At 36.3% G+C, this 21,487-nt stretch overlaps 1 protein-coding gene across 1 annotated transcript in view; it reads left to right on the plus strand.

Annotated features, from left to right (window-relative positions):
• Positions 1–21,487, plus strand: part of LOC136026974 (patched domain-containing protein 3-like) — an 87,336-nt gene that overhangs the window by 29,897 nt on the left and 35,952 nt on the right. Inside the window, exon 4 of the mRNA XM_065703845.1 lies at positions 15,099–15,299. Within this exon, the coding sequence (XP_065559917.1) occupies positions 15,099–15,299 (201 nt within the window). The remainder of the gene's footprint in view (positions 1–15,098; positions 15,300–21,487) is intronic.

Here is a 21,487-nt window from a genome sequence, read left to right on the forward strand (position 1 = left end):
TCTCTTTTTTTTTTTATTTTTAGAATTTTATCATCTTCTACATCCCTTGTTTCATTAGTTTCTGACCTTTCGTTAGCACTAATAGTAATAATAATAATAATTTATTTGTAACCCACTGCACAAAACAATGTGAGGATAGTGGAGTAAAAATAGAGAAAAGAAAATAAACATCGGAAAAGAAAACAACACAAGAAAAGAAAACAGCACGTAAGTATAATGTACTTACTAATAAGTAAAATAAGTGGCACTGTTTGTTTAGTTTCTTATCTCATGCGTCGAGTGTACTAGGATAACCCAAACTTTTAGCCTTGCCTTTTGAAGAGATTGTTGAGGGGATTTGTGGGAATTTTTAGAAAAGTCAACACTTAGAACAATATATTCACTCAACGTCGGGGCCTTGGCAGGGTCCACACCCACCAATAGGGAAATTAAGTGTCTAACTATACTGACATTAGTTGGAAGGAATCCCTAGAACAATTGGAAAAACAACGGCATATTTTTTTTTTTTTTCACTGCCTTGATCAAAAGTTTTAACTGTTACCGATTCTTTAGTTTTCTTTCTTTTTTTATTGAAAGTTTCATCTGTTATTCATCGCTCATTATTCAATTTATTTTTCCTATCCTGATTGAAATTGTTGCCCACTCTAGATAAGTTCATAGCTCTGGAAAAGTATTGTGTTTTCTAATTAGTGAAATAAATAATGTTTTTTTATCTGAAAATAAGGAGCGACATTAAAACTTAAAATGAGCAGAAATTATTACATATATGAGGGGGTTCGCCTCCTCCTCAGTGCCTTGGTCTTTACGGTAAAATTCGAATTTTGTTCCAATTCTTTGAGAAGGACCCTGAATCACAAAGACTGTCTAATTAATAGCTCATTTGAAAGTACTAAAAAATTTAGCGCAAAGACCGAGGTATTGACGAGGGGTGAACCCCCTCATATACGTAATGATTTCTGTTTGTTTTATGTTTTAATGTAGCTCATTACTTTCGACTAAGAAAACATGCTTTTTTATTTAATTGGTCGTTTTAAATAATGCTGGGAAATCCAGGCCCCCTTTATGGAAAATTCTCTTACCCCATGAAAAATTCTTCCTACGTAACATTTTTGCAGATAGGAGCTAGAAATCTCTACAGCAAAAGTTCTCTGATACGCTGAATCTGATGGTGTGATTTTCTTTAAGATTCTGTGACTTTTAGGGATTCTTTATCTCCTTTTTTGAAAATAAGGCAAATTTTCGCAGGCTCATAAATTTTGATTAGTAAGACTAAACTTGATCATACTTATATATTTGACATCAGCATAAAAATCCAATTCTTTTGATGTATCTATTGGTAACAAAATTCCGTTCTTTAGAGTTTTGATTACTATTGAGCTGGCTCGCTCCTTACTACAGTTCTTTACAACGAACGGTTTGAAAAGACACTAGAAATTCTGAATTACAATATAATGAGTCCCCTCCTGAGCCTATGCTTATATACCTTCCATAAAACCTTATAAGCCCCAGGGGCATAACTAACAACACTTTTCCATTTTTTAGAGTTTCGGTTACTATTGAGCCGGGTCGCTCCTTTCAAACAATTCGTTAACACGAACTGTTTGATATATAACTTTCAGGAAAGAGAATCTTAATTCTTGATGAACATACGACACAAAAAACAAAGTACGGTAGAAGAGAAAGGACGGGGTTTAAATAATAGTCATAATTTATGAATGAAGATTAGGCGGAATCTGTTCTCTGTAATTGGTATTAAATTTCCTTAAGTAGAATCCTGTAGAATTCTTGTAGAATCCTGTGGCAATCTGGAGTGACAATTGTTACACCAATTAAGATGAAGCTTAACGACTTCTTACTATTGCCTGAAAACCAGGGGAGACCTCTATAGCCTCACCCCAAATGAAAGCCCTGCGGTCATTAATATGAGAAAGTACACGAAAACAAGAAAAATATTAAAGTTTATAGCCATCTTATAGCTAACAATTGGTGTGAAACTTGAACGAATCAACTTTTTCAGCGTAACTAAGTGAGACACGAGAAAAATAAACTGACCTTCAATTTACTGTTGATTAACCAAAAGTATTGTTTTTTTGTGTTACTAGATGTAGCTTGCATTTCTTTTTTGCGTTTTGTGCATAGCTTTATAAATAACTGAATTATAGGATTCGTTTTTCTTTCGCAAGCTTTTCAATACCTGTAGATATTTCATCATGCAAATGTATACAGTATGAATTCTATAACTAGCTTGAACTACTAAATGTCCAAGGGGTAAAGTGTCTTCAATGCTGATTCTTTAGTTTCGGTGGTAACTTTGGTAATACTAACTACTTTAGTAATAGGCCTACCCTGCTCTTGAATTGACTGAAAGGCTATATTTAAAGAAGAAAAAAAATCCTAAACCGTCAAAAAGTCTGTTAAACACGTTCAACCGTTAAACATTAAACCAATAATGTTGGTATGGATTTTGTACTCATTTTGACTGCCAGCCCTCTTGCCAACTTTAGACTCTTCCATGGCTCTCTTTGTCTGTCAGGTATTTTAAATATAGGGTTTGGCCTTGTTTAAAAATACACAAAACAATTTTAAGACTAGAGAAATTGTAACCAAACACAATTAGCTAATCACGGAGAGTGAGGTGGATTAACCTGTTTACAATCATGTTTCTCAAACCTTGAAATTTAAATACACATCCGCTCGAACCAACTTCAAAGGGCACCCGTAAGGGAAGGTAGAGTGTTTGGTCCCTAGAAGACCAATTAAAAATTATAAATAGCGTCTTTTGGTAACATTTAGAGACACATATGAAACTTTTCTGGCGCTGAAATTTAATTTTCAGGCTTCCTCGAACCCTTCTCCTTAGAAAAACTAGTGAGGCTGCCTTTGTCTTCTTTGGTCTTTTTGCTCTACCTGAAACCAACGGCTTGGGGGATGGGGGAAAACAATGGTGAGTGAACATCTTGGCACTTGGCATAAAAGAAAGACCAAACCATATGTAAGAATACTATGCCCAGAACGGCCCAGTGACCATTGATACTATATTAATTATCTTGAGGGGTATGGAGGCGATGGGTCTTTGTGGCCTGAGCATCGACTCAGTTTTATGATACCACCCATAATATTTATAATAACAATGATCTCCTTTTCCACTTAATACATTTGTAAATGGATTTGAAATTCCCTGTGCATTAGGATTACGTCCTATCAACCACCTGACCGAAAAATTTCAATGCAGTCAACGATTGCCCGAAAAGCATTGAAGCCAAGCTATAATTACCCAACTTATCAACAAATAAGGAAAACTTTTGAACGGGCTGATGGGCCGCGAGGACAGAAGGAGAAAGCAGAAGAAAAAGGATAGGAGGGAAAATTCAATGCCTTAATTTACTGGATGTGGCAGCCCTGAATCAAAAATGGAAATAAGCTGCTAATGCTTCGTTGTGATAATGCGAGAAAGTCGGGCGGGGGATTCCCTGGGGGAAATTCTACAGGGATGAAATTTATGACAGTTTACTTGCCCTATTTTCTATTTGCCGACTTGGGTTTACCTGAGGAGATGCTCCTGGGGAATTGTCCGATTGAAATTTTCTGCAGGGAGGAAATTTTTGCGGGGGAAGTTTTCTATGGGGAGATTTTCTAGGATAATTTACGCGGGAGTAATTTCCCATGGAATAATTTTGTTTGGAGAGGAGGAAATTTTTACGCATGGGGATGCACATTTCCCAACGTCATTTGAAAACCAACCAGATATTAAATAAAAAAAAAACTTTTTCAACTGAAAATAAAGAGCAACATTAATAATTAAGATGAATAGAAACACGAAGGTCGTTTAATTGGAACAAGGAGCTTATTAAAGTAATTAAAACCCTCTAGCGTAAATTGCAATGGATTGAGGAGGGGGTAGTCCCCCTCAAATATGGAATATTCTTTTTTTCGTTTAAAGCTTTAAAGTTGGCCCTTGTTTTCGATTGAAAAACTTGTTTTTTCATTTAATTTTTATCCATGTCCAAATGATACCATGGGCATTTCAAATAATATCTAACTAGTGTTAATAATCATAGCAGTTGGCCGTACAAATAATGTCATAAATAGCACTGTAACCGTGTATATATAATCATCAATGACCCCTATGCAAAACCCTATACAAGGGCCTCTATGCAAAGTTTACCGGGCAATACGTACTGTGTCCAATCACTTTTTTCGCTGTACATAAAAAAAAAATTCACTAGTTTTTTTTCAAATTTGGTTACACACTCACTGAACAACTCACTGAACTGTTTTGGGCCAAGTAAATAGCGTTATTGTTGTCTGACCGTTGCAAAGCCAACGTTATGCTATATTATTATTTTATGTTACGCCAAAACTAACCTTTTTTGCCCGCTTAAAAGTTAACTGGTTTCGGTGTTGTTTTTTTAAATACTGTTACTGAAATTTTGCTAGCCATTACGCTAGAATTGTGTCAATTGTGGACCAGCTTTTCAGTTTCTCTATTATCCTCGATTTTTTGGGTTTCCCTGAATTTCCCCGAAATAAAATTGGGCCCCTCACAAAATTTTTGGAGAAATTAACATTCGAAAATACGTGAGCCTGTAGAAAATACAAATCTTTAATTTTCGATAAAGGTGATTTCTGGGAAGATTTTTAAGAAATGTTTTTGATGCTATAGTTTCCTATTCACTATTACTTCTGTATACTATTTCTCCCCAAATATTTTCTGGGATAGCCCGAATTTTTCTGCAAGAAAATTGGGCTCTCCAAAATATCCCCGAAAAGTAACGTTTGTAAATCCGCGAAATACAAATTGTTAATTTTGTTATTATTTACTTTTTGGCGTGATTTCGGGGAATCTGATTTTCTTCCGGGGAGAATTCGAGAAACATCACAAACTTCGGCATAGTGGAGGTACTGCATATGTGCGCCTCTCCTTTTTCAGTGCGGTTTCCTCAAAGATTTTGGCATTCTTTTTCTTTGAAAAGAAAAAGAAAAAAAATGATGCTATATATGCTTATTCAGGCAATTTAGATAACAAGAAACGTGGGAATTCCATCTGTCATTGCCTCTGATTTCTATTATTACAATGAAACAAGGTGCATCATATGAATCACTCATTTCATTCTTATTATACCTGGTAATTAGGATGACCATGACAGCGAGAATGAGGAATTTAAAATGCGTGCTACCGGGGCAACAACATACCTGAAGGTCATGGCCTACTAATCTTTTAGGACCTGAAATACGAGATTGAGAATGAATGGGCAAAAAAATACGTTCACATATGAATTTATTCCGAAGACATTCTTTTGACATACCATTGGATACTTTATGGGCGTGACGACAACATATACCCTTGAGTGTGGTATGTCAACGAACTTTTTGGGGTGTATTGCGGATAAAACCTTTCCAACATCCATTCTTGTTTATTTTTGTGGCCGGGAGTAGTATGGCGTCCTAAATCAAAACATATTCCCTTCAAAACCGAGTTTGCAGTTAAATGTTCTGCAAGAGGTGATTGCTTCTAATGTATCGATTGGTGACGTCTTAGAGACCACTATGAAAGCCCCTTTTTTTATTCATTTTTTTATAAATACACTGTTTTCTGTTACTTCCTATGCAACTTTGTATTTTATACTACCATCGCTTAAAATGGGGTATTTTACTTTTTGCAGTATGTGTTTTGAATTTTTTTTTTTTGCTATAACAGTACGCACTCTACTACTTAGCTTATGTATTATAGCAACTCCACTTTAGAACCGATTTCTGTCTCACATTCGGTTAATTCCTTCGTAAAATAAACTTTGATGCAATTATATTTTCATCAGATATTTAATATAATATATAGAGGTGGTTAGGTTCAGTTAGGTTAGGTATTTAATATGCAGCTTGCTTTCCGCTGCTCTGTGCAGCTTGCTTTCCATAATTTGCTTTTTTAGGTTCCATAATTTTGTTCATAAAGTACTATATTTTCATCCTATTTTGGTATATTTCATTAGGATTAACCAAACTTCACTTCTTTAGCAGAGTACCTATAAAATATAAGTACACACATACTTATTCTATGCACGCAATCTTTTCTTTTGTGCAAAATCTAATTAGATCCAGTATTTGTCTTTTACTTAATTAAAAATAGTGAGGCTTGGTTTTGATTCTGCCTGCTGTGCGTTGAAAAATTATACCTTTACACAAACCTTACTTGTTTTTCAATGTAGCAAATCTCACCATTTACTGAATATACCCTGTTTGAATACCTGTTCATAGAGGATCCCTCCTTAAGGAATATTTCGTAAAAGTTGTGTGCAAAAATGTTCTAATGCTCATGTATTAAAATATTATATGCAAGTCTCAATAGAAGAAAATCAATATTTAAAGATAAGATAAATTTATTTTAAAATTCAATATTTTTAACATCTTTCGGCAACCACCGGGGGAACCTATTCGGTTGTTTATGATCTTTCTTCTTCGGCAATAAACATTACCCTTTACCTATTTGGCAACTTTTTTATGAATAAAACTTAAAAAGGTATACCCTACAATGAGGTAAATGGAATTTTTCTTACTAGTTTTTGCTCTTTTCCAAATACTGCGTACTCTCCTATTTCCTATTTCCCTACTCTCCTACGCAAGTGAATTCTGGAAAATGAATCAAGAGCTTGAAAAGATAATTCTTGCATTCGAAAATCTGTGCCAAAATTGTTTGATGAGCTGTTCTGAAATGGAGACTCAGACTTAGTAGAATAATATAGATCAGAAAAAGTAGAAAAAGGAGAATTTTAAATATAAGCTAGAAACACAGAGTTAACAACTCTTTAATTCATAATAGAACTTGCCAGCCTCTCGTTACGGCTGTTCTAAGGAAGATGAGGCAGAGATTCTTAGGACATGTAAGAAGGCCGTATGAGAAAAGGCCGCCTTCCTCGGACAACCCACGGCTGGAAACCAGGCGACAGAAGAAGACGGAATAGTCCAAAGAACACTTTATGTCAAACTTCTGATCGAGACCTGAAGATGGCTGAGACTTCTTTAGTACCCGAATGGGGAAATGTCACCGCTGAAGCATCGCTCCGGGCGAGTGGAGATGCTTCGTTGACGTGCTATATGAAACTAATGGTGCCAGAGGAAGTAAGGTCAAAGGTAAGGAGAGCTCCTGGGTATGAGACTATCCAACTAACAAGACTTAGGCGTTCATAAAACGGAGCATTTGGTTAGTGATGAAGCTCATATGTAGATGTGCATGACATGCGCAAATAATCTGCCTGATTTCATATCAATTCGAATGGCTTGCCTGATTTTCCCTTGGCCTCTGAGAAACGAAGTTTGTATAATAAGTTAATGATTATAGTTATTGATTGGTAACTGCCATCACCATTTTCTGACTCGTTTGAACCCATTGGCGACATTGCTGAGGATTAGTGCAAAGTCATTGACCGTTGATAATCTTATTAAGCAATTTTTACTCTGGAGAACTATTGTATGTTGAACGGGATAACAACATATACAGCAAGTAGGTGTCAGATTGCACAGATTAGTCGTCTCAAGAACTGACAGAGCCTCAAATCTTACAATAGACTCTTTAATTTTAAAGTTCTCATAATGAGGCAAGTTTATATCCTTCTGCAATCAAGAAGGTTGTTATCATCATAGATTATCGTCACTGTCACAACTTTTAATTGCATATGACATTTTCTAACATCTAGAATAATTGACACAAACTGTTTGCTGAGCTATTCTCAAGAGGAAAATCAGCAGGGGAGGTGAGCAGGAGAAGAAGAGAATCAACTTCGATTCTCCTGATCTATATTATTCTACTAAGTCTGAAGCTCCATTTCAGAACAGCTTACCAAACAATTTTGGCAATTATTCCCGAAATTTCAAGATTTCAGCCACAACCATTTGGCAAAAAGTGATTTTGAACTTCTGGAGTAATCGCCACAAGCTATTTGTTGAGCTGTTCTCAAGAGTAAAATCAGCTGGGTGGTGGGTGTTCAAATACACTTTGATCATCCTGATCTATATTGATCTACTGAGTCTCCCTTTAGGAACAGCTTAGAAACGATTTTGGCAACTATTCAATAAGTTTGAAGTGTCAAATACGAGTAGTATGCGTGACAGTGAAGGTATTTTAGTGACTTAACTGCTAATGGATTTTGGTCAGCTCTGTTTTTTTTTTTTTTTTTTTTTTTTTTATTATTAATTATTCTTATATTTCTTTCAGCTATTAATATTGAAAGAACAATTACTTTTTTAAGCTCTGACAAAAAGATGGTAAATTTACTATACGAAAAGACCAAGCGACGTTGGTAATATATGCTAAAATTAAAATTCTTTAGTCTTGCTAAATAGATTCTTGAAAAATAAGAATGGTAATTACCAGTTTTATTGTTGCACAGATGTGAATCTTCGGTTACTTTGACCATAATTTTGCCAGCTTGAGGAATAATTTTCCAGATTCGATGTAGAAGAATCGAATACTTGTCATTACTAAATGCTATTAAAATGAGAATCTTTTGAAAATTGACTTCTAGTTGACTAAAAGATGTGGCAAATCTCTCCCACTCATCCATTATCCAACAGTTGAAAGTCAAATTTTGTTGGTCTTTATAATCTATTAATGATTGTGGAATACATCAAATTACTTTTTTCATGTTGAGTTTCGAGGGATCACCCTCTTTCAAGTATCGTGTACGCTGGTTTTGGTGGGTGTATATTAACTATTTTGTAAAAATTTCATTCAACGTGCTCTTCCAAAGATCTACTGATACTACCACTACTACTAATAATAACAACTCACTACGGCACCAAGCAGCCGAGGTCAACACTGCTAGGCACGCTCCTCCTCTAGCCCAATCTATTCAAAGCCTCCCTCTTTACACCCTTCCAAAGAGTTGCAATTTCCTTTAAATGTTCCTTCAGGATCTTTTACCATCCTATTCGGGGACGACTGCTTTTCCTTTAGCCCTAGATGGTTGACCCACAAGGACAATTTTTAGCAGTCCGTCATCCTTCATCCTCAAAAAGAGCTGTACTGAACCACATTTTTCGTACAGCTTACTGTTTATAATATGGTCAGTCAGACAGGGGCGTAATTTTCTAAGAAGAAGGGAGTAACTGCCCCCCCAGACCCCAGTCCCTCCCCCCAAGCTGAAGATTAGTGTCTTCAAAAATCTTGTCAAAACTAAGATAGGCCTACATAATTCAAGCATCCACAGAAACGGATCAGTTTTTTTTGTATACCTTCCTTTATGGCATTATATGGCTTATTATTTTTTATTTTTAACTTGGTCATTTTCACTTGATTTGGGAAAATCAATTCCATCTTTGCTTCCTCCCACCCAGGACTTTGACAAATTTACGCTCTTGCAGTCAGACGGGTACCCAAAAACGATCCATAAACAACTTCTTAGGAACAAGAAATTTCTCTGGAAGGTCACCTACCTTAATATATTGCGTAAACCAGATGATGCACGCTGCACATTGCTAAAGTAGGCCATGCAAGGCAAGAAATGTACCATGTGGATTATGAACAGGTATGGCACGGTGGAAGTGGAGTAGGGGAACGATGTACACCATGTGTCGGAGAGTGGTTGACTCCTCGATACTTTCGTAAAAAAAGGAAACTAAAAAGCCTGAATTGTAAATAAAGGTGTACCATAATGACCTCCATTATAATCCCTGCTATTGAACCGTTTACTCACGTTCATCTGAACGAATTAAATTGCTGACAAAATCGAGGGTTTTTTTTAAAATAAAAAGGACCAACTTTCACATTCACTTTAAGCAGTGATAAGCGGATAGCAGATATGGACTAGCAATTTTTTTCATGGCTATAAACAAATTGTACCAAAATAAAAATTCAAAGCTTTGATGGTCGTTTACAAGAAATATGGCAGTAAGGCAGAAAAAAAGGACAAAATTTAGAAAAAATCGGAAAATTTTGTCGTTATAAATCAGTTTTATTTCAACAGATGCCGTTCCCTAAATATTACATTGTATCGCATTAGAAAAATCTAAGGTATGTGTATAAAAGAGAATTGTCTCATCAATGCAAAGTTTAGAACTACTGAATTTCTAAATTAGGCAATATAGTGTGCTGTCTATTTAAAAAAAAGGCGTCTCGGCAATATCCAGAAATGTATTGTCCTTGTGGTATTTCAGGCTATAGATCCAATGGGGATGTAAACTCCCATGATTGACGCATCCACAAAAACGTTGTCGGTTTTTGAATAAATTTAGTCAGAATTAATTGTTGACGTACTAGCTGCACCTCCGCAGTATTCAGTACTGTTTCAACCTCTATAGGGGAGGTTGAAATTGGTCCTTGAATTCTTGTCATCAAAAGGTCTACTAAATAGAGACTTTGTATCCCAGTTAACCATAGTTAAAGGCATAAGTATGGTTCGTAGTTGAGCCTCTAGAGTCTGCACCTGGTTTTATCTCCATTGGAAAAGAAAATAGGGTTTTCAAACCTCTTCTTATCTGGCAAATTATTAAGTGTGTTGGCGCGGCCACTTTGAACGGAGGGCTCCACCGTCGTCATGACTATCCATCTCATCTCAGTAAAATATTACATAAATAAAAACAAGTTTTTAAACTGAAAGTAATGAGTGACATTAAAACTTAAAACGAACAGAAATTATTCCATACATGAAAGGGGCTGTCCCCTCCTCAACCACCCGCTCTTTGCACTAAAGTTTAAATCTTTGTCACAATCCAACTTTTTAAAACAATAAAAAACCCTAGCGTACAGAAATGAAATAAATTGCAGAAAAAATTCTGTAAGATACAAGATACTTTGGTCAGATTATAGAATGATTTCACCGAGATGATACTGCATAAAAAATAACCTCAGTTCAATCACTACGGTTCCTAAAGAAAATTAAATCTTAAAATAAACGAACAAGTTTTCTAACTGCAAGTAATGCACGACATTTAAATTTAAAACGCACAGAAATTATTCCATGTATGAAAGGGGTTGTCCCCTCCTCAACGCCACGCTCTTATACTAAAGTTTGACTCTTTCTCACAACTCTACTTTTTAAAACAATAAAAAACTTTAGCGTAAAGAGCGAGGCGTTGAGGAGGGTAAAACCTATTTCATATACGGAATAGCTTCTGTTCGTTTTATGGCAATTTGTATTAACCAAGTGGCACATAGCGATCGCAAATTCTGTCGGTCTGTCTGTCTGTCTGTCTGTCCCGGTTTTGCTACTTCAGGCACTTCCAGGCAAGCTAGGACGATGAAACTTGGCATGCGTATCAGGGACCGGACCAGGTTAAATTAGAAATAGTCTTTTTCCCAATTTGACCATCTGGGGGGAGTGGGGGACTGGTTAATTCTGAAAAGTTGGACAAAATGAGGTATTTTTAACTTACGAAGAAGTGATCGAATCTTAATGAAATTTGAAGTTTGGAAGGATATCGTGTCTCAGAGCTCTTAATTTAAATCCCGACTGGATCCGGTGACATTGAGGGGAATTGAGGAGGGGACCTAAAATCTTGGAAAACGCTTAGAGTGGAGGGATCGGGATGAAACTAGGTGGAAAAAATAAGCACAAGTCCTAGATACGTGATTGACGTAACCGGAACGGATCAGCTCTGTGTGGGAAAGTTGGGGGGGGGTAATTCTGAACAAATTATGAAAATGAGGTATTTTTAACTTTCGAAGGAGTGATCGGATCTTGATGAAATTTCATGTTCGAAGAATATCACGTCTCAGAGCTCTTATATTAAATTTTAACCTTATCCGGTGAAGGGGATGTTAGGGGGGGGGCGAAACCTAAGCTCTTAGAAAATGCTTAGAGTGGAGGGATCGGGATGAAACTTGGTGCGAAAAATAAGCACAAGTCCTAGATACGGAATTGACATAACCGGGACGGATCTACTCTCTTTGGGGGAGTTGGGGGGAGGTTAATTCTAAAAATTAGATAAAATGATGTATTTTTAACTTGCGAAAGAGTGATCGTATGTTAATGAAATTTCATATTTAGAAGGACCTCGAAACTCAGATCTCTTATCTTTTATCCCGACCGGGTCCAGTGTCATTAGGGGGGGGGGCGAAAATCTTGGAAAACGCTTAAAGCGGAGAGATCAGGATGAAACTTGGTGGAAAGAACAAGCACAAGTCCAAGATAGGTGACTGACATAACCGGACCGGATCCGCTCTCTTTGGTGGAGTTGGGGGGGGGGAGTAATTTGGAAAAATTAGAAAAAATGAGGTATTTGTAGCTTACGAACGGGTGATCAGATCTTAATGAAATTTGATATCTAGAAGGATCTTGTGCTTTAAAACTCTCATTTAATTCCCGACCAGATCCGGTGACATTGAAGGGAGTTGGAGGTGGAAGCCGGAATTCTTGGAAAACGTGAAATCGAGGTATCTTACGAATGGGTAATCGGATCTCAATGAAACTTGTTATATAGAAGAATCTTACGTCTCAGATGCTCCATTTTCAACTGGAATCGGATCCAGGGACATAGAAGGTTGGAGGGGGGAAACAGAAATCTTGAAAACCGGAAATCTTGGAAAACGCTTAGAGTGGAGATATCGGGATGAAACTTGATGGGAATAATAAGCACAAGATATGGATACGAGATTGACATAATTGTTACGGATCCGTTCTCTTTGAGGGAGCTGGGGGCTGTTAATTTGGAAAAGTTAGAAAAATTGAGGTATTTTTAACTTAAGAACGAGTGACCGGATCTTAATGAAATTTGATATTTAGAAGGAACTCGTGTCTCAGAGCTCTTGTTTCAAATCCTGACCAGATCTGTTGACATTGGGGGCAGCTGGAGGGGGAAACCAGAAATCTTAGAAAATGCTTATATATGTCGTAGATACGTGACTGGCATGACCGGACTGGATCCGCTCTCTTTGGGGGAGCTAGATGTTGGGGTTCAGTGCTTTGGCAAGTTTGGTGCTTCTGGACGAGCTAGGACGATGAAAATTAGTAGGCGTGTCAGGGAGTTGTACAAATTGACTTAATAAAGTCCTTTTCCCCGATTCGAACATCTGGGGGAGTGAAGGGAGAGGAAAAATTAGAAAAATTGAGGTATCTTTAACTTGCAAGTGGGTGGTCGGAGCTTAATGAATTTAGAAATTTAGAAGGACCTCGTGACTCGGAGCTCTTATTTTAAATCCCGACCGGCATTAAAGCCTCTGATTTTCCTTTTAAAGCAATCTATTGATTCTTAGAACTTTGCTAGAGCTCATACCATATGAGCTCTTGGCTCTTCCGACCTCGTCACAAGTGCCATATGAGCTCTTAGCTCTTCTTAAGTTTTAGTGTCGCTCCTTACTTGCAGTTAAAAAAACTTAACGTATGTTTTAATTTTGGCTCACCGCACATGCATAATTAAAAAGAAAATTTGCATTTTTTGCAATCGGGGGGAGGGGGGCAAAATCACTTTTTCATGGTTTTGATTGGACGATTTTGATAAAAGAGGGGGGAGGGGCCCTTGCTGCCCTCCAATTTTTATTCCTTAAAAATGCAACTAGAATTTTTTATTTTTTACGAATTTTTTTATTAGTAATATATATAATATTCTCCCACGTAACCCCTTCCCCAAACCCACCGCCCACCCCAGCGCGAAAAACCGTATAATCCCCCCGTATAACCCCCTACCCTCAACTCCTCCCCCCAACCAAAAAAAATCCCCCTGAAAATGTCTTTACACTTCCCAAAAACCGTTACTATATGTAAACAATGGTCAAAGTTTGTAATTTGCAGCCTCTCCCCCGGAGACTGTGTTGGATTAAGTCATCCCCAAAGACATAGTTATTAGGTTTTTTGACTATGCTGAACAAAATATCTATACCCAAATTTTGATCCGCTGACTTTGGGAAAACATGAGCGTGGGAGGGAGCCTAGGTGCCCTCTATTTTTAGGTCACTTAAAAAGGGCACTAGAACTTTTAATTTTCGTTAAAATGAGCCCTCTCATGACATTCTAGGACCACTGGTTCGATACGATCACTCTTGGGAAAAAAATAAATGAACACGCATTCGTGATTTCTCTTCTGGCAAAAAATATAAAATTTCACATTTTTGTAGATACGAGCTTGAAACTTTAATAGTAGGGTTTTCTGATGCACTGAATCTGATGGTGTGATTTTCGTTAGGATTCTATGACCTTTAGAGGGTGTTTGCCCCAATTTTTGAAAATAAGGTAAATTTCTCAGGCTCGTAACTTTTGAAGGGTAAGACTAAACTTGATGAAACTTATATATTTAAAATCAGCATAAAAATACAATTTTTTTGACGCAACTATTGGTATCGAAATTTTGAACTTTTAATTATGTCTTTAGGGGGATTCAAGTCCAATTTGAAAGATTCTTCAGGCTCTAGTTAAGTATTTTGGGGATTTGAGTCCAATCAGAAGGCTTATTGCTCCTACAAGAAAGTTCCATATAAGATTTTAGGTCTTCTTTTATTTTTTCATTAAGGTGTATCGTTACATCCGTAGATGGACCCTCCAAGGACGGTCGGTGACCGCTCAAAATCCTTTGAGGCTGTCGAATAGGTAATCAAAACTTTGCGGATACAGAGGCAGGTAAAAAGCAGTCTTGAGTGTGGCTGTTTTATTGTTGCTCGTGAATATAAGTTTATTTCTGGATTTGTTCCAGTCCGTGGCAAGATAATGCTGGATCTTACGGGAAATTTACGTACAAGAACTAACCTTAGGGGTCTACCCCATTTGAGGGTGAATAGAGCTTCATTCCAAAGAAAAGCTACACTATAAGAATTTGTATTCTTCATATTTCCTATTTTGTTTGTAAATATATCATTTATCTTCGAAAAGGATCTTGTGCATACTATTTTTTTGGGGGGTGGTATGAGGGAAATATTTCAATAATACTGCAAAGAATAAGTGAATTATATGGAAAAAAAAATCATAAAAATGATATTGCCATAATGGGAGGGGACATGGGCCCGGAGCTTCCTCTTTCCCAGATACAAATGGGTCGTCAGAATTCACCGACAGCATAAACAGTACGATGGTCATATATGTATTTTGCTAGAAATTTGACTTTAATTAAAGCTTTATTTTTAAGCTGTATTTAAGATTTAACCTATGCCGTATTTCCTTAAACTAAATTTCCTGTTTCAGGTATTGGAATGGACGATACTTTCGTCGTTCTTGCTGCTTGGCGTCGTACTGTAAAGCTCAAATCAGTCCCTGAACGTCTATCAAAAACATACGAAGAATCCGCTGTTTCAATTACAATTACTTCTTTTACAAATGTGATCAGTTTTTTCATTGGTGCAATTACTCCATTTCCGAGTGTCCGGATTTTTAGCATTTATTCAGGTGAGTTTTCCCCCATTAATTTAAAAGAGAATTGAGAAGTGATAAAATGAAGAATTGGTTGATCTTCAAAAAATCTCCGCCACCTGAGCAACTGAGTAAAATCATATAGTTAGTTTTAACAACTCAAATAAAAGTTTCTAAACATTGACCCAGATAGAGAAGAACCACTTTTGCCAAAGGGTCAAAAAAAATTTTTTTAAATAGCTTTTGTTCTTTGTACCAAACGAGGTATAACTATTTTAAAATCAATGAAAAACGAGTTCAAAACGAAACAGTCTGATTACTATCAAGATACTTGTTATCAAGATACAAGTTAATTAACTGCGAAAAATTTATCTGTCATTGTACACTGATTCCCTTACTGGTAGCATGACTTAATACAGAGCATATATTACATTACAGACCCAAAAACCCATAAACACCCTTAGGAGTGATAGACTAAAACCTTCCCGCATATCGTAGAGTAAGAATCATTATTTGTAACTTCATTCCTTTTTAATATTACATAAAAAAAACTAGTTTTTTTAACTGAAAGTAAGGAGCGACATTAAAACGAACAGAAATTACTCCGTATATGAAATGGGTTGTCCCCTCCGCAATCCCTCGCTCTTTACGCTAAAGTTTTTAATTGTTTTAAAAAGTAGAATCGTGGCAAAGAGTCAAACTTTAGCGTAAAGAGCGAGGGATTGCGGAGGGGACAACCCATTTCATATACGGAGTAATTTCTATTCGTTTTAAGTTTTAATGTCGCTCCTTACTTTCAGTTAAAAAAACTAGTTTTTTTTTATGTAATTTCTGAACATTTTTGAATTAATGCATGTTTGATTTTGCCTCTCCACACATAAATTATTAAAATGAAATTTGCATATTAATTCCTTTTTTGGCTAAATGGCTTTCTATTAGTTTTGATCAGACGATTTTGAAAAATAAGGGATGGGGAAGGAGGCCTAGTTGCCATGCAATTTTTCGGTTACAAAAAAAGGCAACTATAAATTTTAATTTTTAATGAATTTTTTTATTAGTAAAAAATATACGTAACTTAAGAATTAACTTACGTAACAAACTTTTATATTCTTTAATTTTTATTATGTATATGAGGGGGTTTGTACCCTCGTTAATACCTCGTTCTTTATACTAAATCGTAAGTTTTGTCCCAATTCTTTAAGAATGACCCCTGAATCAGAAAGGCCGTAGAATAAATAGTTGAAATTACTAAAAATACTATAGCATAAAGAGCGAGGTATTTATCTCCTAAATACCTCGCTCTTTATGCTAAAGTATTTTTAGAAGCCCTCCTCATATGCGTAATAATCTCTGTTCGTTTTAAGTTTCAATGCTACTCTTTACTTTCAATTGAAAAAACTTTTCCATGTTTATTTTTTCATTGTTTTTTTTATAGTAGTTTTAGAAAATCTTGCGCCCTTTTCATTGAATTTCTGTTCCCCCACGACATATTTCTCCAAGGAAAGATCCTCCCACATAGCCCCCTCCCCTCAACCCCACCCCCAAAACCAAAAAAATCCCCTGAAAACGACTGTACACTTCCCAATAACCATTATTATATGTAAACACTGATCGAAGTTTGTAACTTACAGCCCCTCCCCCAGGGACTGTGGGGGAGTAAGTCATTCCCAAAGACATAGTTATTATGGTTTTTGACTATGCAGAACAAAATGGCTATCTCAAAATTTTGATCTGTTGACTTTGGAGAAAAAATGAGCGTGGGAGGGGGCCTAGGTGCCCTCCAATTTTTTTGGTCACTTAAAAAGGGCACTAGAACTTTTCATTTCCGTTAGAATGAGCCCTCTCGCGACATTCTAGGACCACTTAGTCGATACGATGACCCTTGGGGAAAAGAAAATAAACACGCACCCGTGATTTGTCTTCTGGCAAAAAAAACGAAATTCCACATTTTTGTAGATAAGAGCTTGAAAATTTTACTACAGGGTTCTCTGACACGCCGAATGCGATGGTGTGAATTTTCGTTAAGATTCTGTGACTTTTCGGGGGTGTTTTCCCCTATTTTCTTAAATAAGGCAAATTTTTTCAGGCTCGTAACTTTTGATGACAAAGACTAAATTGGATGAAACTTATATATTTAAAATCAGCATGAAAATTTGATTCTTTTGATGTATATTTTAGCATCAAAATTCCGTTTTTTAGAGTTTCGTTTACTATTGAGCCGGGTCGCTCCTTACTACAGTTCATTACCACGAACTGTCTGATGCCTAATTGAACACTGATACCCTTACTGGTAGCATAACTTACTGCAGAGCATACATTATAGTACAGTCATTATAAACATTAAAAATAATGTACTTACTAGTAGGACAAACTTCATTATAGCCAGTATACTCTGCAAAGGTCAGATTAAAACTGTTTGGTAACGGAATGAATCAGACCTGGCCATCCACGAGGTGATGCTGGTTTTAATTGAATTTGAACTAGTTTTGAAACAGCTGAGTTACTGAGAAGAATCATGAGATTTGCAATTCTGGTAAGCTTCATAACAAAATATTTTGCTATTTGTTTTAAAGTTTGATTAGTTCTGGTTTAATGCATAGCGACATTGAGGGGAAATATGTAGTTAATTTCTTCTAAAATTTGTACCTAGCTAAATCCACCCTTTATCCCGTACATTTGCATTCGAAAAAAATAATCCAGTTTGAAAAGGGAAGATTTTTACTAAAAATGTTGCTAGGTATGTTGTTAATCATGTCTGTTGAGATTGGACCTATCTTATAACCTTCCAATATAGTTTTTTGAAGTATTCTAGCCTATACATTTTGTCTGTTGACTTCAAAGAACACCTCAGCTGAGAATGAGAAAGTTTAATCGAAAAACTTCAAATTCCTAAAGTAATTGTAGTTTTTAATGCCCCATGATTTTGGAGCTTTAACGTCACTTGAACTTGCTTAAACAATGATTTTGAATTTTTTTGAGTGCATTTTTTTCGAAATAAATGCTTTTTAATTTTCTTAATGCGTGTTTCCCTTTATTTTTATCTGACACCTTTGTTAACTGGTTTAATTCGAATTCTATATCATATTTCCGGGCTTTTTTGATCTCTTACCGGACTAGTTCGTGGCATCCTATTTTGCTTTTTTTTTTCTTGTGAGTTATTTATTCATATATTTCTTTAGATTCTTTTTTAATCCTAAAGACAATTAATTAAAAAAAAATTTTCACAAAATAAGTTTTTCAAAAAAGTTAAGAATTCCATTAAACCAAAAATGAACAAAAAAGAATCAAATAACGTATCAAGCATACAGCTACCACAAATCAGCATCAATAAATAAATGAAACCCAAAACGAACAGAAATTAAAATAAATAACTGAGTCAAACTCAAAACGACCAGAAATTAACATGAGTAGGGTTCAAAACCTCTATGCTTTCTAAAAGCTAGAACATAATTTGCACTTTACTGAACAAAATTCAAATGAATGTGTATTTTCAGTTTAATATGCATATGCTGATATTGATTCCGTAAAATCCTAATTAATTTTCGGTTTCTTAAAGATATAAAAGTAAAAACATTTAAAAGAATTTTTTTTTAGTAAAATTAAAATGATTCGAAATAGTTCAAGACATATCAAAACGTGTACGTAAAATCACAGTTTAGATAGGACGGATATCATAGGCGGCGCTATTTTTTTATTTTTGTTTTTTAACATTCACTTCATACTGAGGAAATTATCATAAAAACTTCAAAAAAGGATCATTCGATTGGAAACTTAAAGGGCTAGTCACCTTTTTAATAGTCAAGAGTGATTTGAGGGCTAATAATCCCCCTACCTCACTCACCATCTCCCCAAACTCATTCAATCAAAATTTTGAGATAGCCATTTTGTTCAACATAGTTGAAAGTTCCGGAAATTACGTCTTTGAGGATGACAACCCATCCTCCCCCACTGCCCTGAGGACAAGGATTGTGAGTTATGCCCTAGGGGCCTATAAGGTTTTTATAGAAGGTGTTGTCGTAGAAACTTCAAAAGGGTTCACTCGATGTGAAACTCAGAGGACTGGTGCCTTTTTTTATAGTCAGAAGTGATTGGAGGGCAACTAGTCCCCCTCCCAGGCCCATCATTTCCCCAAACACATTTAATCAAAATTTTGAGATAGCCATTTTATTCAACATAGTTGAAAGATCCGGAAATTATGTCTTTTGAGGATAACATTACCCCCCAGACCTCAGGACAAGCGTTGTAAGTTATGCCCTTAGGGCATATAAGGCTGTTACGGAAAGTGTTCTTGTAGAAATTTCAAAAAGGACTCATTCGATTGGAAATTGAAAGGGCTAGTGCCCTTTTCAATAGCCGAAAGCGACTGGAGAGCAACTAGTCCCCCTCCCATGGCCATCTTTTCCCCAAACACATCTAAGCAAAATTTTGAGACTGCCATTTTGTTAAACGTAGTTGAAAGGGCCGAAAATTATGTCTTTGAGGATGACATATCCCCCCCTCACAGTCCTCAAGGACAAAGGTTTTAATTTATGCTTTGCGGGCATATAAGGTCTTTTATAGAAACTGTTGTCGTAGAAACTTCGAAAAGGGCTCATTGATTGGAAATTGAGAGGCTTAGTACCCTTATATCTCAAAATTTCATAACACTTCCAATCAAAATTTATAAATAGCCATTTTGTTCAACGTATTTGAATGATGTGGAAAATTATCTTCTTGAGGATAACACATCCGCTCTGCCCTCAGGGCAAAGGTTGTAAGTTATGCCCTGGGGTATTTAAAGTTTTCATAGATAGCGTGATCATATAAATTTTGAAGGGGGCTCATTGGATTGGTAATCAGAAGTTATAGCATTTTTTTCAAGAATCAAAGTGATCGGACGACAGCTAGCCCCCCCCCCCCAACATACACACGTCGTATTGTTTTGAAACGCATGTAATGGAAATTTTGCGATAACAACTATTTTCAAAACAGTCTAAATATAATGGGCTGTTGGGTTGAAACAAATACTAGGGCCTATGGGCAAGGGTTGTTAGTTATGCCCAGGGGGTTTTTAAGTTTATGAAAGGGATGGTTGTTTAAACTTTAAAAAAGGGTCATTTGCTTAAAAATTGTAGTTCTGTTTTAAGAGTCAATGGAGTGATGGAGGGTAGCTAACATCTCCCCTACCGACAGCCCCTCTTTTCCTGGCGAATCTTCTTAAAATTGTGAGGTAGCAATTTGGTTCAAAATCGTCCAAAGAGCTAAAACAATGCCTCTAGGGTAGACACAACCCCCCCCCCCAGTACCCTGGGTCGAGGGTTTTTAGTCATATTGCCCTTTTTAAGAGTTAAAGTGATTTGAGAGACCCACCCCTATGCCCAGCATTTCCCATAACAAACATCCAAACAAAGTATTGAGACATGAACTTTTTTTTAATATTGTTGAAAGGTTCAGTAGTTATGCGTAACAATAGCCGTAGTAGCAGTAGTAGCATTAGTAGCAGTATACAAATAGTATCTTTTTTCAACATCCCTTTCAATAAACGATGAAATTTTCAAACAATTCGTGGTAACGAACTGTAGTAAGGAGCGATCCGGCTCAATAGTAACCGAAACTCTAAAAAATGGAATTTTGATACCAATAATTACATCAAAAGAATTACATTTTAATGCTGATTTTAAATATATAAGTTTCATCAAGATCAGTTATACCCATCGAAAGTTACGAGCCTGAGAAAATTTGCCCCATTCTGGAATATAGGGGGAAACACCCCCTAAAAGTCATACAATCTTAACGAAAATCACATCATCAGATTCAGCGTATCATAGAACCTTTTCATAGAATTTTCAAGCTTCTGTCTACAAAAATGTGGAATTTCGTATTTTTTGCTACAAGACAGATCACGGATGCGTATTTATTTGTTTTTTTGTTTTTTTGTTAATTTTTCCCAGGGGTGATCGTACCGACTGAGTGGTCCTGTATTGTCTTGAGAGGGCTCATTCTAAGGGAAATGGAAAGTTCTAGTGCGCTTTTTAAGTGACCAAAAAGTTGAGGGCACCTAGGCCCCCTACCACGCTCATTTTTCCCGAAAGTCACCAGATCAAAATTCTGAGATAGCCATTTTATTCATCATAGTCGAAAAACCTAATAACTATGTCTTTAGGGACGACTTACTTCCCCGCAGTCCCCGTGGGAGGGGCTGCAAGCTACAAACTTTAACCTGTGTTTACATATAGTAATGGTTA

This window comes from Artemia franciscana, chromosome 5 (genome assembly GCF_032884065.1).
Source record: "Artemia franciscana chromosome 5, ASM3288406v1, whole genome shotgun sequence".
Classification (NCBI taxonomy): Eukaryota; Metazoa; Arthropoda; class Branchiopoda; order Anostraca; family Artemiidae; genus Artemia; species Artemia franciscana.